The 16,255-nt window shown below is 42.5% G+C and overlaps 7 protein-coding genes across 9 annotated transcripts in view; 3 read left to right on the forward strand and 4 right to left on the reverse strand.

Annotated features, from left to right (window-relative positions):
• Positions 1-5,873, reverse strand: part of LOC6498081 (tyrosine-protein kinase Btk29A) — a 40,416-nt gene extending 34,543 nt beyond the window's left edge. Inside the window, exons 1-2 of one of the 2 annotated variants that reach the window (XM_001962009.4) lie at positions 5,735-5,873; positions 3,439-3,708 (exon numbers count right to left, since the gene is read on the reverse strand). In XM_001962009.4, coding sequence (XP_001962045.1) covers positions 3,439-3,690 — 252 coding nt within the window. In that variant the 5' untranslated portion in view covers positions 3,691-3,708; positions 5,735-5,873. Of the gene's footprint in view, positions 1-3,438; positions 3,709-5,466; positions 5,580-5,734 lie in introns of those variants that run through there. The other variant, XM_014906483.3, reaches the window with a different exon arrangement.
• A 431-nt stretch (positions 5,874-6,304) lies between these two features.
• LOC6498080 (dolichyl-phosphate beta-glucosyltransferase) lies at positions 6,305-7,848 on the reverse strand. Its single transcript, XM_001962008.4, has 4 exons — positions 7,593-7,848; positions 7,353-7,527; positions 6,855-7,251; positions 6,305-6,801 (listed from the first exon to the last, which is right to left on the reverse strand). Exons 1-4 carry the CDS (start codon positions 7,656-7,658, stop codon positions 6,459-6,461), a joined length of 981 nt encoding a protein of 326 aa, XP_001962044.1. The 5' UTR covers positions 7,659-7,848; the 3' UTR covers positions 6,305-6,458.
• A 412-nt stretch (positions 7,849-8,260) lies between these two features.
• On the forward strand, positions 8,261-10,243 carry LOC6497452 (epsilon-sarcoglycan). 2 transcript variants are annotated; one of them, XM_001962007.4, is made up of 5 exons: positions 8,262-8,946; positions 9,008-9,406; positions 9,502-9,609; positions 9,692-9,835; positions 9,898-10,242. In XM_001962007.4, exons 1-5 carry the CDS (start codon positions 8,384-8,386, stop codon positions 9,998-10,000), a joined length of 1,317 nt encoding a protein of 438 aa, XP_001962043.3. In that variant the 5' UTR covers positions 8,262-8,383; the 3' UTR covers positions 10,001-10,242. The 2 variants fall into 2 exon arrangements, with proteins under 2 accessions (XP_032307326.1, XP_001962043.3); XM_032451435.2 differs by lacking the exon at positions 9,502-9,609 and having other exon boundaries at positions 8,261-8,946; positions 9,898-10,243.
• Positions 10,244-10,483: 240 nt separating this feature from the next.
• Positions 10,484-11,681, forward strand: LOC6497453 (polyprenol reductase). The gene has a single exon (XM_001962006.4). The coding sequence runs from the start codon at positions 10,566-10,568 to the stop codon at positions 11,550-11,552; it is 987 nt and encodes a 328-aa protein (XP_001962042.1). The 5' UTR covers positions 10,484-10,565; the 3' UTR covers positions 11,553-11,681.
• On the reverse strand, positions 11,600-13,141 carry LOC6498079 (tumor suppressor candidate 3). The gene is made up of 5 exons (XM_014906479.3): positions 13,060-13,141; positions 12,866-12,980; positions 12,044-12,770; positions 11,812-11,974; positions 11,600-11,748 (listed from the first exon to the last, which is right to left on the reverse strand). Exons 2-5 carry the CDS (start codon positions 12,950-12,952, stop codon positions 11,733-11,735), a joined length of 993 nt encoding a protein of 330 aa, XP_014761965.1. The 5' UTR covers positions 12,953-12,980; positions 13,060-13,141; the 3' UTR covers positions 11,600-11,732.
• A 174-nt stretch (positions 13,142-13,315) lies between these two features.
• On the forward strand, positions 13,316-14,886 carry LOC6497454 (N6-adenosine-methyltransferase non-catalytic subunit). The gene is made up of 3 exons (XM_001962004.4): positions 13,316-13,540; positions 13,595-14,111; positions 14,167-14,886. The coding sequence occupies exons 1-3, from the start codon at positions 13,475-13,477 to the stop codon at positions 14,775-14,777; spliced, it is 1,194 nt and encodes a 397-aa protein (XP_001962040.1). The 5' UTR covers positions 13,316-13,474; the 3' UTR covers positions 14,778-14,886.
• Positions 14,887-14,901: 15 nt separating this feature from the next.
• Positions 14,902-16,118, reverse strand: LOC6498078 (coiled-coil domain-containing protein 97). Its single transcript, XM_001962003.4, has one exon. The coding sequence runs from the start codon at positions 16,079-16,081 to the stop codon at positions 14,999-15,001; it is 1,083 nt and encodes a 360-aa protein (XP_001962039.1). The 5' UTR covers positions 16,082-16,118; the 3' UTR covers positions 14,902-14,998.
• Positions 16,119-16,255: the final 137 nt, after the last annotated feature.

Consider the following 16,255-nt stretch of genomic DNA (forward strand, 5'->3'; position numbering starts at 1 on the left):
TGTTGGCAAACAAAAAGTCCGGGTTCAATTAGCATACCACCGCGGTGAGCCATGCTCTGGGATGAGGATTGTGGATGAGGACCAGTCCCTGCCAGTGGCCAGTTTTGTTCCACTCGTGGGACTCAGACTACGACTGCGACTGCGATTTTTATGACAGGTTAATGACACAACTACGACATCGACAACGACGTTGGAGCTCACTGGTCTGATGATGAAGCCTAGGCGGGAGTACACCCAGGAAAACGTAGCTTCTAAGACTTGAGGCATAAAGGCACGCTTTAAATGATTACCAGGTTAGTGCTTACAGAAATCGTAACTCCAGATATGTTAGATCTAAAAGATAGATACACTATTTATCACTCAAGTGCCTAGTTGGCAGATTCAACTTCCTTTTTCCAGGTGTAGGCCGAGGGCAATGACTAGACCCGCTCACCCATTAATCAGCCTCTGGGTCCCTGGCTCTGACCCCAATAAACATGACAGGCTCTCGGGCACTGGACTACAAGGAAAGTAGCAAGGCATCCAGAGAATCTATAGAAAGGATGGAGGTGGAGGTGGAGAAGACTCCACACAAAGAAGCCAACCGCGAATCAATCAATTAATTGAACATTTTCTACATGAGTTCATCGAACCCCCGAACTCTCGCAGCAGCCCTCGGAAGCAAGGACCTGCAAGGACAAAAGAAAAGCGGGCGTCGAGTGGTGTGGAAAACGGGAAAAACCAGCCAAATGAATAAATGAATGGGAAAATGATGGGTTCAAGTGACAGGAGAGTGATTGGCAGACGTGAGGGATAAACAGGGATTTAAATGTCTATTCAGGGAGTTTATTAAAAAATAATTAATAAGAAATTAACACTAATAAATCAGAATTAATAAGAATTAATTATTTAATCCAATAATAATTTAAAAAATATTATTTCCTAATAAACACTTAATTATCCTTACTATTTGAACCTCCTTTCTAAGCAAGTCCTTTTTTTGTGTTTTTTATTTATTGCATAATTTTAGGCGTATACCTCCAAAACCTCAAAAAAAAATAGATTCAATCTAATTCAATTTCTAGTTCAAAATGAAAATAGTTGGCCCATAAAACTAGTAGCCCCAAAGGACTTCCACAGATGCTTACCTAGGGCTGACTTACAAAAATGCGTCCTTAATAATCCTTTTAATTTACGCAGGAACAGGAACAGGCACAGGACTCGAATTTTGGGGTGCGGCAAATAGGCAACAACAAAAACAACTCACACTCACACACACACACACGCACCAGTGGCAGCTGGATACACTTGAAAAACTTTTGGTTTGGGTGGGGCGTTTTCTTTTTTTTTTTTTCTTTCGGACACCTTCGGTTAGATTCGCAAAAAATTTTCCAACGACGCCATGGAAGGGATTTGCGAATTAAATGTATTATTTGGGTGTTTTCCTATTATATAAATATATATTTCTTGGCAGGATTATGAAAGCACTATCCTTGTAGGATGTAATAAAAGCTTGGTGTTTTTTAAATTCATAGAAAATAGTCGAAAATTATGGGGAAATAAGGGTGGTTTCACTTTGCCGCTGAAATCCAATCAAAATTTTCAAGGGTAGCAGCCGGCTAACATTTGAAAACTTTTTGTTTTTCACAAAAGTTAAACAATTTCTTCAACTTGTTCTTAATTATTTATGTTTAAATTGTAATTATTATTAAGCGAAATAATTAAAATATTTATAAAGATTTAAGAGGAAATAATTTTTTTGTCGAAATAATACGTCCACACGCGACAAAGTCAGGATAAAAACTCTTGCCACGGTTACTGAACTTCATCCAGGATGTGCGAAGGGAAATTCAAGGGAAACTCCGCTTTCCAATTGGAAGGGCATAACGGGATAGGACAGTAAGTCTACACAGGACGATGCCGAGGGTGGGTTTTTTTTTTCGGTTTTCAGCTTCGGCTTTGGCTTCGGAATAATGCCGGCCGGAATATATATTCCATCCACCCTGGCCACAGTGGTTAGTTCCAGTGGAGACTGGAACGGATGTTGCCGAAGGAGCACTCCTTGGAGACTTTTCTTCCCAGCCGGGCGGCAGGCTGTCGCACGAAAGCGACATTTGTTTTGAAACGAAAGCAGCCGGTTGCAGATGCAGAGTACATTTTCCGAAAGGACCTTTTTTTCCCCAAACCCCCACTGCTATCCCTCCAAATTGAGGGACGGTTGTAGGTGCCGTCATAACGACGCAATAAATGACGAAACCATGACGACAAGATGAGACGCCCACTTGAACATGAATAATGAAACAGCCCTCTCTCAATACATCCTTTCCCCCAGACTCCAGACTCTAGATCCTTGATTCTCAGTTACCAGTTCCCAGCTGGCAGTTCCCAGTCTATCGAATCTGAAAAAGTGTCATTGTCAGCCGGGCAACTGGCTAACTCCTCTCTAATGATATCCTTTGGAAAGAGGAGCCTAGGGGTTTTAATAAATGGGGTTTTCATTATCTGATATCAGGAAATAGCTCTTAATTAAATGAGATCTGACATCTAAAATTTTTGTAATATATTTTTAGATTATAGAATATATTATAAGAAAATGTTAATATATTATATAATATATATCACTATTATATTAGTAGACCAATATTAGTAGTAGTATTACTCCTCTCTAATGATCCTTTGGAAAAAGGAGTAGTAGGGATTTAAATAGGAATTATCTGATATCAGGAAAGATATCTCTACTAAATGATATCGGAAGAGTAAAATAATGTCAATAAATTTTCAGATTCTAGAATATAGTATAAGAAAATTATAATATAATGCTATAATAATAATACTATAATCTACCATTCAATATAATATTACTCTGCTCTAATGATATCTTTGGAAAAAGAAGATTGAAAGTTCTTCATTAAATGGGATCTGAGAACTAAAATAATTACAATATACTTTCAGATTACAATAAGGGAAATAAATGATAAGAATATTATAGTATATTATATAATTATAGAATATTATAATATAAGACTATAATATAATATAAAGCACTAGTATTAGTATAATAAGTACTACTCCTCTCTAATGATATCCTTTGGAAAAAAGAGTATAGGATTTAATATATTGGGCTTAGATTATCTGAGTTCAGGAATGAGCTCTTAACTATATATGATCTGAAAACTAAACTAATTACTAATTACAACATATTTTCAGATGACTGTATAGGATGTAATACATAGATCTTATAATAATAATATAACAGAATAATATACTATACTACTATTACTACTACTATTCCTACTACTATACTGCTATAATACCACTCTTATGATCTATTTGTTTTCTATTTTTTTGTTTAATTTTTATTTTATATTTCCATCCGATTACCCGAATTCAGGTCGTTATATTTTATGATTTTTTGGCTAAAACGAAACCTGTTAATGCCTCCGTGTGTGAATCACTCACCTCCACGTTCTCCACGTCGAAGTAGCAGAGGGTTCGCTTGGTCAGTTCGAACCAACGATGTTTGTAATTAACTGGCGTGAAGCGCTTCTTGTTCTGGGCCCTTTTCACCATCGAGCCACTCTTGACAATATCGTACAATCGCTCCGACATCTTGTCCATTTTGGCCTGGAAAGATTTGGAGCTAGATCGGAGCGAGGAGGATGACTTGAGGCTGCCATTGACGTGAGAGTTCCGCTGCTTAGTGCCCATCATTCTGACCAGAAATAGTCTCTAAAAAAAGACAATAACAAAATTATTAGTTATCCATAAATTTATGTAAATATTAAGAGGTAAAAATACATTTTATTAACCCTAGAAATATATTTTTTATTTATAAAAATTCATAACAACCTAATTAACTAAAAATATCCAAGGCCAAAAGTATAAATAGTTGGCAGAATTGATTTCGCAGATGGCCAATAATGTCACATGGCCACTCAATGGGTTAAAATTAGACAAAAAATTGGTTACAACACTCGGCGAAGACAAGGCCATAAATTACCTTTTGGGAGGAGAGGGCATAAGCGTGGGCGTGGAGGTGGGCGTGCGAATCTTTCAATCCGCCCCTGGAGCCATTGACCGCGTCGGATATTGGGAGTTACCTGGCTGACTAATTGCTGTGGGCGTTACGGCTGACATCAATCAAAAAATAGCTAGAAGTAAGAGAACTACTACTATACTGGTATAGAGATTATAGGGAGACTGGAAGACAGACAAGTCAGGCAACAAATCGAGCGATTAAACGGACAATTAATTAGCATCCGACTAGACAGGAGTCACTTATGCCCATGAGCAGTGATCGCTCCGGCTGACCTTGAAGTCCGAAGTGGACTGCGGATTAAAGGATTAACCCCCAAAGGCGAGAAGTGGTGGCTCATTGAAGCGGAATATCCAGACTCGAGACTCGAGACGATCTCTGGAATTATCGCACTTCAACAAAGGCTAACAAGAGCCACTAAAGAGTACCAGGAGCGGAGTGCAGATAGAAAAATTAAGGGTTATGTTTAAAAATTATTTATATATATTTTTTAAAATAACAATAACTATTATTTTGTAATAAAATATTTCTAAGCTTTTAAATGTCCCCTTTCTGTTTTAAAGTCCGCTCCTGATCCTTTTGAGAGAACAAGACAGGAGCGTCTGGCTCCACTGTGGAAATAAACAAAAGAATAGCGACAAATGCGATCTACTCCGCTCCTGCTCCTTGGCCCCACCCCACCCCCTCACTTTAATCAACCAGGGTCGCCAGAGAACAGAAGAAAAGAGAAAATAATGGAAAGACACTGCAAGAAATTAAAGAAATCTTAGTTGGTATTAAAAATATTTAACTTTTAAACTTTGTTTTAAAATTTTTTCTTAAATACAAGGTAAATTATTTGAAATTCTTAGCATAATAAATATTTAATAAAAATTGTATAATATTATTCCCAGTGTATATAAGTTGTATTTTTTAAACTTTTTTCTTAAATACAAAATTAATTATTTTCAACTCTTAAGATAATTATTTAATAAAAATTGTATAAAATTTCTCTCAGTGTACAGAACCATCCGCGCATGGCCATAAGTAATAAAATAAACACGGACCGTGGCGAGGGCACAAAATGGAAAAAAGGATGGCAAAAGGCAGAAGGCGCAATGTGTACATAAATCTTTTTTGGAGGAGCGAGCTGGAGCTGGCCCATGGAGCTGGTGAGCTGGAGAGCTGGGAGACCTGGAGCTGGATTTTATGCACATACTTATACAGAGACTATATAGTGTGATATATATATATAATGCACACGTATGGACGTTTATATTGCGGGCGTGGCCTGGCAACTCGTTTTTGACTTTGAATTTCGCCACGCTTAGTTTGTATTCTTCTTTGCCATTTAATTTTTCGAATTTTTTTTTGTTTATTGTCGCGCTTTTTTGTCTAGCTTTCTGAAAGAAGAAGTGCAGATGTGCGATCTTTGCAAGAATTTTAGTTCTAATTGGAAAAATGAGGTGTACCTTTATTGGAGGATTACTGGCATTGAATGGCGATCAGTATTCTACGTTATCAGTGTTCTCCTTTGTCATTCTTATCAGCATTGGAGCCCCGTTAGTTGAAAGCGCAGCTTGCAAGGCACAACAAAACTGCTGATAAGCGAGGCAGAACAAAAGGCGAAATTCGATAGCCAGAAAGAGAAATGGATAGAGGAAAATAACAAAAAAAAAAAATAAATAAAATAAAATATAATTGATAACTGTGCCAGTTTATTTTTTTTTTTTTACTTACCACAAGTAGTAGTGGCGTTGATTGAGCAATTTGAAGCAATGACCGGACAGCATAACAAACACAACAAAAACAACAACAAGAACAACAATAGTGGACAATAACAAACACTAACAACAAATCTCAATTGGAGAATTTTTGGTTGGGGTGGGGGGGAGGCACAACAACAACACACAAATTACTTTCGTTTGCCGTCGCGGCATTTAAGAAATTAAGAAACGACCAACCGACCGACCGGCTTGATGGGGCCTGCGAATAAAAAACTTTATAAACAAAATCGCAGGCACCACAGCTGACACGACGAAGAAAAAAAAACACCCGCGCGTATGGGCAGCAACAGGCTAGTTCCTGGAATTGCTCTGACGCTGCACTTGCACTTTTGCTAATTTCCGGCACGGTATCTGGAACTTGAACTATTTGTTCAGCCGATGCAGAGCGGCCACCGATTTGTGCGGAACTGGTTTTATAATTTTTGGCTAATATTCAGTGATTACGAATTAAACGGCAACCGAACGCGCCGCCGCAACTTAGCTTTAGTGTGACCAAAGTGTGAGTGAAAAAAATCCCCCCCACTCTGCATGGCTGGTATTTTTCAAAGGCATATTCGTTTATTTTGAAAAAATACTGTATCCTTAACTAGTCAGAAGTTTTTTAAAATTATAAGGTCTACAAAAAATAGAGTTACAAGTTCATAAAGGAAAAATGCTAGGTTGGAATTGAAAGATCCTCAATTCTCTTTCTTTTGGATGCAAGCTATCCGCCAGGCGCCAATCAGATATCTCAGCCAGATCATAAATAAATCAACGCCCATTTGGAGCCAGGACCAGAACGGAGTCAACTTGGAACCATCGATTTCCGTCCAGCGAACAGCCACTTCTGTCATGGGCACTTTAAGGCGCTCAGCCAGGAAGAGCAGCTCCACATCGAAGGCCCAGCGCTCCACATGGAGGCTAGTGAATAGTTTACGGGCCGTGGAGCGGGTAAATAGCTTGAAGCCGCACTGGGTGTCCCGGATGGAGCGCACGGCAAAGAGCCAGACCAGCAGGTGGAAGCCGTGCATCAAAATGGTTCTGAAAGCAACTAATATTTAACCATTCCAGATATAATTTTAACGACGTCTCACCTGAAAAAACTCCTCGTGGCAATGGCATCGTTTTCCAGATGAGCCCGCGATCCAATGGCAATACCATCTTCCCGCCACTCTGACGCTAGTGTTTTTAGCGCCTCTTCCAGTTTATCGAAGTCGGGAAACTTGGTGGCACCATCGGCATCGGCGAAAAGCAAGTGCCGACCCCGGGCACTTAGCACACCCATTCGAACAGCTCCACCCTTTCCTCGGTTTTCGATTAGCTCCAGCACCCGCACCTTCTCCGCTCCGTGCTTCTTGGTGTATCCCAAGGCTACGGCAACGGTGCTATCCTGGCTACCATCGCTGACGACAATCACTTCGTAGGTAAAGTTGGGATTTCCGGCAGATTTCTTCTCCAGGAAGGCCAGGCACTCGTCCAGCATAGCAGGCACTGCAAAGTGACGAATCCGTCATGTGACGATTACTCATAGACTCATTAAGGTGGGAGTGCAGGTGAAATACGGGAAAACTTCTTCGGTAAATGGGACTTACATCGCTTTTCCTCATTGTAGGCAGGTACAATGACACTGAGCTCCAAAGTTGGTGGATCATCTAAGCTGGGAAAGGCGATTGTTTGGATGGTTTGGGGGTCCAGGAAGGTGTCCTCATCCTTGTGCCTCTGAATGTTGGGGTAGGGCTTCGTTTTATACAGCAGTACGGCTATCACCTGGTAAATAAATATCATCAAAGATTATGATTTATGAAGTGTTTTGATTATTTTTGTAAACTGACCAACAAAGCCGCAACTGCTAGTGTAGAGAGAAGATGGAAACAGATCTGGAGCAGGCAGGCAAACATTGTCCGGCGGATTCGGTTGTCAGGTTAATTGAACAGGTGCTTCTGCTACCTGACAGACATTACTTTCACAGTTTGTGCGAGATAAATAGCAGGCACGCCACGTACTTGTTTCTCAGAATTTTAGACAATTTTTTTAGCCAGCTGATAAGGGGTCGCTTAGAGTTTTAACGTTGCCTAACACTACAAACGTCATGGCTGGCAGTGCCTAGGCTACGGTAACACTATTTATTTCAAATTTAAATTCAAAAATTATTTTGTTTTCGCTAAGAATAAGTATTTACTTTAAGGGAATATTTAATTTTTTATAAGCAGTGTGAATAAAAAATCTATTATCAATTATCATTGATGAGTATTTTTTAACTATAATATCTAAGAAGAAATAGAAATGTTAGAAGTATCCTTTTTTAAGTTTAAATGAAGTTTCTTTCTGATTCGATTAGAAAATGGCTATTAAAAAGTTTTCTGATTCTATTAGAAAATGGATATTTTTTTAAACTCTTTAAACTGTTGGCGCCAAAACTGACCTTGGACACACATGATTTGGCTCCAAAATTTGAAATGCGCAGGCGCTCTCCTTAAATAAAAAATAATATAAATATTGGGGAGCACGTCTCCCAATTAGATACACACCATCGGAATTTTTCGTCAGTTGCTTTCGGAATAACACTTTGTTTATAGTCAATTAAAATGTGCTCGTGAATCGCTGGCAGAAAATTAGAATCGAAATGCAGTTTTTAAGCCTTTTACTGTCCACGTTGGCTGTGTTCTTGTCCAGAGGAGCAGTGGGATTGAAACTACAGGCCAATGTGGGGGAACTCTTCACCTACAAGGTGGAGCCGCAGCTCTTCAATTGGACCCACCAGGTCATCAGCGAGCAGTTTCGCTACAGGCCATCCTTGAAGGGTTACCCCGATCTCCCCAGCTGGATGCGGTACATGTATAGCCATGAATACCATGCCGGATTTCTTTACGGCACTCCGCCGGAGTCCACAGCGGGCAAGGACGTCAACCTCGATGTGATCGCTCTGAATCGTCAGAATTACGAAACCCGTCGCGTGGTCATCCAGCTTTTTGTGGTCAACAAGTTCCCCACGCCCAATATAGTCCAAATGAAGATCGACAACCTCAACTGGGTGCATCTGATGGATCCGGGGCGGGTCGAGAATCTGCGCAATATATTCCGTAAGGATCTGTGGCCGAATAGTAAGGAGGATCTTAGTGTGGTCTTCATGGAATCGGCTGTGAACATGGGAGGACGTCTACCACTGCGTCCCCAGCAACGGGAGGGGTAAGATACGAATATATCCATGAAATAAATATAATTAATGTCCTGCCATGTATGATTCCAGAGTAATCGTTCATGTGGGCAGCTTTGCCAAGTTCTCCCCTCGCCTTATGGAGCTCCAGGAGGAAGTTCGTCCTCTTTACAAGCTGCCAACATGCAATTACAAACGCACCTCCGTCCAGAAGATTTTCGAGAACGTGGGCTTTAAGCTGGACTGGTGTGCCTTCCGGATGGTGGGTGTGGAGTCGCCCACGGAGATCCTCTACCATAGCGGCAAGCAGGGCGAACAGCAGGCGACGGAGGAGCATCGTCACCAGGACCGATGGATGGGCATTGCCCGGGAGGATGTACCAGTTCGCAATTATATTGATGAGTTCGCCTTTTCCTTCGCCATTCCGGGCATGATTTTTGCAGTTTTGGTTGGAATGTTGTCCGCTGTTTTGTGCTTCCAGCACGAGAAGTAGTGAGTTTTTGTCGACAGACGAATATATAATTTAATATTATTAATTTTCTCATTATTTAAAATTTGATATCTTGTGTTTCTTATACGCTCTTCAGTTCCGATCCGCATTCTGAGTTTTTCTTTGCCAACATTTTCCACATCTGCGAAGAGTCCTGTACGCCCAGCGTGCCCAGTGATTCTAGTTCGGATGATGGATCTGAGAGGTGACTTTTCCAAAGATCTACCTATCTAAATAATAATCCTGAAAGCGTTTCATATCAATTTTTAATAAATATAAACTTACAGCTCTTTGAACTCGGAGTACCCCATGTCCTCCACTGTGCAGATGGTTCAGTGCTCGGACAGCAAACCCACACAGCCCATTACCACCCTGAAGAGCCTCAAGGATCCTAACTTTCTTCTGGACAACACAAGCATTCGATCACAAAGGTTTGTTGAGCTTTTTACCAAATTATTTCACTAAAAATAACAAATTCTTATTTAATTTTCAGCCCCAACAATAGCTTCTACCAGTTGGACTCCAGCATTTATGCCCGGCCCAAGCCCCCTCCGTACAAGGGCGGCACTCTGGGCCGGAACGGAGTGGATATTTGACAAACATCCCCGCGAGTCCTTTACTGCTAAAAAAAAGCGGGATTGGAGTCTATAATATCAAGAAACAATATCAAGGAGGAATAGAACGCCACTGCATAAATAATACTCACACCTGCCGAACTAGACAAGCCATATCGAAATAATCCATTTATACGCTAAAAACGAAACTGTAGCCAATTTACTTTTGCTGTTCATGATTGAGGGCAAGAAAATAAAATATCGTTTTTTTATAATGGGAAAAATTGATTAAAAGGATATTAATTTGTAAGGAAGTTGGATGGATTTGATTCCTTGATATTGGTATTTAAATTAGACTAGTATGATTATAGAGTTATTAGTGGATTAACTATTTTTTCTTTTAAAACGAAACTAATCTTTGGTCTAATATCAAAAGCATAAAATTTGAAAAACCCCGCCACTTTTGTTATCGATTTCTCCCATTTATCGACATTCACCGCGACAAGCTTTCCTTGCACTCGCAATTTTGGCCGGTTGATAATTAAACACTTGTGCAGGAGAAAGTTTTTACAGTTCTTCCGCGCAACACCGCTCAGAAGATTTCGCAATGGCGCACGCCAACGTTGGAGGCGGTCTTGGTCTCGATCTAGAAACCCTGATCGACCGATACAAGGTTAACATACTCCAACTAATTTTCGGCACTTTCATCGCCACGATCGCCTTCTTCGGAGGATTGATGACCTTTGTGGAGCGCTATCTCCCCAATGGCATACGTCAGGCGTTCCGTTATGGCAAGCACAGCTTCAAGGGTGAACTGGATCCGTTGATAGCCCACCTGGAGGTGCCCAAGTCATGGTTCAGGCACTTTTACATCTTCGCCGTGGTCTGGAGCTGGCTGGCCTTCTACATCATTACATCGACCATCCAGTCGGGAAAGGAGGCACCTGAGTATGTCATGCGGTTTCTGGACTTTGTAGCCGGCGGCCGGAGTCACCGAAAAGTAGAGACTGACTCCACCACCGCTCTGGTGGGCACTATTATGCTGACTCTGCAGTGCACCCGGCGTTTCTATGAGACGAACTTTGTGCAGATCTTCTCGAAGCAGAGTAAGATTAACCTATCCCACTATGCAGTTGGTTATGCCCACTACTTTGGCACCGTTATCGCATTGATATCGAACACCGCCGGCTTTGTGCGCGGCTCCCAGCCCATCGAGTTCACCATCGACAACCTGACGGGCCAGCAAATACTCTACCTCATCGTCTTTGGCCTGGCCTGGCAGCAGCAGTACTCCAGCAACATGATACTCGTTAATCTGCGAACAGATCCACGCACCGGTCGGGTGAAGACCGAGAAGCATCTGGTGCCCAAGGGTGGACTCTTCAATGTCATATCATCACCGCATATGTCACTCGAGATTGTAATGTACTTCTGCATCGCTGATCTCTTCATGCCGGTGCGCATTTGGCGACTCATCTTCCTGTGGGTGGCTAGCAACCAAACCATTAATGCTCTGCTAACCCACCGCTGGTACCAGGAGACATTCCGAGATTATCCCAAAAATAGACGGGCCATCATTCCGTTCCTGCTCTGATTCATTAGGAGACTGGACACAAAAGCATTTAAGCATTTTTATACAAATAATTTAGTAGTGGAATTTATTAAAGAGAAGTTTTACACGCACAAAAAAATGTGTGCTCGCTGTGGATTTTTAACTACAAAACGATACGTTGGTTTTTTGGGAACTTGAACTGGATCAGGGCTGCAGTCGATTCTATTTAAACAAGAAACTGTAAGGAGGGGAAACTATAGTTAATATCTGTTATTTAATTTATATTTTAGTAGGATCTTACCTATAAGGATAGCCCTGCGCCTTGGATCGAAAAACGGACAGCAGGAAGGAGAAGAATACAGTAAGGAGAACCAAGCCTGTCATGGCCATTATTCTGTTTTTGTTATGGCTCTTTGGTGTTCCCGATTCGATTAACAGAATCATTCCCAAAACAATCATGGCATCTGGAAAGGAAAATTAGATTTAAAAATTAATACTTTTCTTCATTTCTATTTATATTATGGATTACTTACTCAGGAACATGACAATGTAGGTCTCCACCACCAGCTGTCCCTGCGAGGATCCATGGATGTAGGCCACCCCACCGTTTTGGGACTTGTGCACCAGTGGCGGTCCGCGGATGTGATTCCACATCTGTCCTGAGATCATGGCGAAGCAAAAGAATACTGCGATGGCTCCCCACAGGTTCTTGTTGTACAGGAACTCCAGGTTGTTACGCCGAATGTACAAGAAGCTACCGACCAGAGCCACCAGCGTGATCATGGCCACAGTTCCGGAGTAGTTGGGTGGACGGAAAATACGGATTGTGATGTCGGTGCGTTCGGCAACGAATTTCGCAATGGAATCCGCGGCAAAGCCGACACGGTGGATGTCCATGGTATCAGCACCCTTGGGCTTTCCCTTGGCCGGGAAGTGCATGAAGACGGGGGCAGTGTTCAGACGCAGCAGCTGGAATACCTCGGAGCCCTCGTCGAAATCCACCATGGCAAAGAAGAGCTTGTTGGAGTAGATCGAGGAGAAGCGGTACGAGTTGGCCACAATTTGGAACTCGTCATGGGCGTGTCGGCAAATCTGACACTGTCTCGATGGCGCCAGCGCCGTCAACATCACCACCATAGAGTAGTTCCTTGGGGCATTTTTCACGTACTCCCGGAATTTGGGTCCGTTAAAGCGTAGCAGGGGCTTCTTCATGTTCATTTCCACCAGGTTTTGTACTTTCTCCGACAGCGATAAGCCCGTCTAAAAGGAAAAACAATGGGGTTTAGTACACAACCGGCAAACATTCCGGGAGCTCCAGAATCGTTCCCAAAAAAGTGACGTGGCCACCAACGAACCTTGGGTTTTGCCTGGGCGGCCGCGTAAATGGCGAAGACCAGCACCGCCAGCATAACGCTGAGCAGCGTCTTGTGTAGCAGCCTCATGTTGCAGGCGTTTTAGTTAACAATTTCGCTAATATAAACGAAAAATTGGGAAAAAATGTTTAATCTAAAATATTTCCTGCGGCCGGCGCATTTACACGTTTACCAACCTTAACTTGAGTGTTTTCAACACTGTCCGTGCTGTGTATGCCGGCACTGATAGCCAGCTGCTCAATATTTACCATCTCTAGCAGTGATGCTGAAACTAATAAACAAAAGATTAAACAAATGGAAATCCACAGGTGTTTAGTTTAAATAAATCTTTATTGTAGCGAGTAATTAAAACAGCATCTTAACTTTAGATTTTATACCCAATTTAAATCAGAGAAATCGATTAATTTACGGATTGATACATTGGCTTGGGCAGCCAGAAACCAGCTAGAGTGACATAACTATCGAATATCTTTTGGTTTTACTTTTCGCTGTTTGTGTTTCTTTCGTGGCGTTTTCTTTTATATTTAGATTGAAGAAACATAGTAAAATAGTTAGTAATAAGCTAAATATTAGTAAGAAAGTCCTCTAATCATGAGTGATGTGCTGAAGAGCTCCCAGGAGCGTTCTCGGAAGCGACGCCTGCTTTTGGCCCAGACTGTGAGTTTCCACAAAACAATTAAAAAATTCTGTTTAAATAATGTGTATTTTTAGTTGGGTTTGTCCAGCGTGGATGAGCTAAAGAAGGTGCTGGGCAACGCCGAGGACACAAACAACAGTCGCCAACTGAACTCCAGTGGACAGAGGGACGACGATGACGCCGGCTCTTCCTCGTCGAAGAAAACGCACAGCGAAATAATTTACAGGGACTCGTCCACATTTCTGAAGGGCACCCAGTCCTCCAATCCGCACAATGATTACTGCCAGCACTTCGTGGACACGGGACAAAGGCCCCAGAACTTCATTCGCGATGTGGGTCTAGCGGATCGCTTTGAGGAGTATCCCAAGCTGAGGGAGCTCATCAAGTTGAAGGACAAACTCATCCAGGACACTGCCTCGGCTCCCATGTATCTGAAGACGGATCTCAAAACTCTGGACGTGAAGACTTTGGGGACCAAGTTCGACGTGATCTTGATTGAACCGCCTTTGGAGGAGTACGCCAGGGCAGCTCCTTCAGTAGCCACTGTGGGAGGAGCACCAAGAGTCTTCTGGAACTGGGATGATATTCTGAGTAAGTACTGTGCAGTATTCTCTATGAATTTAATTAATCCTTCTATATATTTCAGATTTGGATGTGGGTGAGATTGCCGCCCATCGCTCGTTTGTATTCCTGTGGTGCGGTTCGTCGGAGGGACTGGACATGGGCCGTAACTGCTTAAAAAAGTGGGGATTCCGGCGGTGCGAAGACATCTGCTGGATACGCACAAACATCAACAAGCCGGGGCACTCCAAACAGCTGGAACCCAAGGCCGTCTTCCAACGCACAAAGGAGCACTGCCTGATGGGTATCAAGGGAACGGTAAGACGCTCCACCGATGGAGACTTCATTCATGCCAACGTGGACATCGATTTGATCATATCGGAGGAGGAGGAGTTCGGCAGCTTTGAGAAGCCCATTGAAATCTTTCACATAATCGAACACTTCTGTCTGGGTCGACGACGCCTCCATCTATTTGGTAGAGATTCCAGCATTCGTCCTGGTTGGCTAACCGTCGGTCCGGAACTGACCAACTCCAATTTCAATTCGGAATTGTATCAAACGTATTTCGCTGAGGCTCCAGCCACGGGTTGCACCAGTCGGATTGAGCTTCTGCGGCCCAAGAGCCCTCCACCGAACAGCAAGGTCCTGCGGGGCAGGGGACGCGGCTTTCCACGTGGTCGTGGCAGGCCGAGGTAACTGCATTTTTAACTCCAACTTTTATCAAGTGCACGTATTCATAGCATCTAAGTTCGACAATTAGTTACTGTCTAAGAATAGGATTAAGATTAAAGACTAAAGCAGCAAATGACTTGTAATATTTCGGGTGGATCGTAAATTTTAATTATCCAACTTCTCGGATATCTAAACTATTTAAAAAATAATTAAAACTACTATTTATAATAGTCTTCTATTAAGAACTAGTTCTGGAGGCTATGATGTTTGCTGAGGTGCCTCATATAGATGTCCAGCTCATCCTCGCTGGATGCATCCTCCTTTTCATCTGCCCGCTCGTCCAGTTCCTCCTCATCGTCACTGTCCTCAAAGTAGGCATCCTCCTCATCTTGTTCGATCTGCTTCAGATCATCCAGCTGGGCATTGTCGTCCACGGCTGTGTAATCAAAGTCCTTGTCCTCGCCGCTGAGAAACCGTTCCTTCATCATGCTTAGGAACTCATTGCGCAGCAGTGCTCTCTCGCCAGGATTGTAGTACTCGGGGGTGGAGATCTTTGCTATTCTGGAGGCATTTACAGCTGTGGAGTTTTTACTCGTGGAACAAGCAATGGGTTCGTCATCGAAACCACCCCACTGCTTCTGACAGGCGGCGGGTACTTCGAAGTCCACAGCAGACGGCGTGGGAGCGGTGGCCTCTGGTAACTCCTCTTCAATTTCCTCTTGTTTCGAACCCTCCAACAGCTCATCCCTTTGCTGCTTCTCCAAGGAGTTCATGAGTATCCCCGAGAAACTCGTGTTCTTCACATCGTAGCTGTCCCTGGCCTTCTTCTCCGCCTCTGTGAGGTACTGGCCGACCAATTCCTGGTAGAGATCTGGCGCCCGCAGCATCATTTCATGCTCACTGAAGTATTCTCCCTTTTCCAGAAGCTGTTGCATGGCCTGGTATCTTCTGTTTTTGATGGACACGGAACGGGTGCTCAGTTTCCGCCTGAAATCCTCCAAAAGTAGACACATCTCCTCCACATTCTCGTCCGGTTTAATTGGCTCTCTAATTCCCAAATCTTCAAAGGATGTGAGTTGCCTGACATTGAGGTAACCACCGAATCGAATGAGGAAGTTCTCGCGATTCTTTTCAAAGGATTCCCGAGCTATTTGTTGCTTCTCCAGGATGGGCAGTTCCGGATCATCTATTTGCTGGGACTTGAAAATGATTTTGTTATTTTCGGCGAGAGACTTGAAGATCTCCATTAGTTCTGGTGGTAGCTCCGGTTTTTGGACAGAACCTTGTGCTTCTCCTCCGTCGGTTTCTCCCTCGACGCCGGTTGTCATGTTTTATTTTATAAACAAGTTACAGTTATTCGCTAAATAAAATGTAAACAAATGCTTCTTCTAGCCAAATGCCATTCACAGGGAATGGAACAGATGTTCCGGAGGGGAAATCAAGTTGTTTTTTTATTAAAAAGTTATTAAAAATGGATTTAAATGGGTCTATTATGTATTAAA

This window comes from Drosophila ananassae, chromosome 3R, assembly GCF_017639315.1.
Source record: "Drosophila ananassae strain 14024-0371.13 chromosome 3R, ASM1763931v2, whole genome shotgun sequence".
In the NCBI taxonomy this organism is placed as follows: domain Eukaryota; kingdom Metazoa; phylum Arthropoda; class Insecta; order Diptera; family Drosophilidae; genus Drosophila; species Drosophila ananassae.

Coding starts and splice junctions, on each gene's coding strand:
- LOC6497453 (XM_001962006.4), top strand. CDS start 10,566: ATGGCGCACGCCAACGTTGGAGGCGGTCTTGGTCTCGATCTAGAAACC.
- LOC6498078 (XM_001962003.4), bottom strand. CDS start 16,081: ATGACAACCGGCGTCGAGGGAGAAACCGACGGAGGAGAAGCACAAGGT.
- LOC6498079 (XM_014906479.3), bottom strand. CDS start 12,952: ATGAGGCTGCTACACAAGACGCTGCTCAGCGTTATGCTGGCGGTGCTG. Junction 12,771..12,865: donor CCGCCCAGGCAAAACCCAAG/GTTCGTTGGTGG, acceptor TTTTCCTTTTAG/ACGGGCTTATCGCTGTCGGA. Junction 11,975..12,043: donor CTACATTGTCATGTTCCTGA/GTAAGTAATCCA, acceptor TTTCCTTTCCAG/ATGCCATGATTGTTTTGGGA.
- LOC6497452 (XM_001962007.4), top strand. CDS start 8,384: ATGCAGTTTTTAAGCCTTTTACTGTCCACGTTGGCTGTGTTCTTGTCC. Junction 8,947..9,007: donor CGTCCCCAGCAACGGGAGGG/GTAAGATACGAA, acceptor GTATGATTCCAG/AGTAATCGTTCATGTGGGCA. Junction 9,610..9,691: donor TCGGATGATGGATCTGAGAG/GTGACTTTTCCA, acceptor ATAAACTTACAG/CTCTTTGAACTCGGAGTACC.
- LOC6498080 (XM_001962008.4), bottom strand. CDS start 7,658: ATGTTTGCCTGCCTGCTCCAGATCTGTTTCCATCTTCTCTCTACACTA. Junction 7,528..7,592: donor TAGCAGTTGCGGCTTTGTTG/GTCAGTTTACAA, acceptor TTTATTTACCAG/GTGATAGCCGTACTGCTGTA. Junction 7,252..7,352: donor CTACAATGAGGAAAAGCGAT/GTAAGTCCCATT, acceptor GTCACTTTGCAG/TGCCTGCTATGCTGGACGAG.
- LOC6497454 (XM_001962004.4), top strand. CDS start 13,475: ATGAGTGATGTGCTGAAGAGCTCCCAGGAGCGTTCTCGGAAGCGACGC. Junction 13,541..13,594: donor GCCTGCTTTTGGCCCAGACT/GTGAGTTTCCAC, acceptor GTGTATTTTTAG/TTGGGTTTGTCCAGCGTGGA. Junction 14,112..14,166: donor GAACTGGGATGATATTCTGA/GTAAGTACTGTG, acceptor TATATATTTCAG/ATTTGGATGTGGGTGAGATT.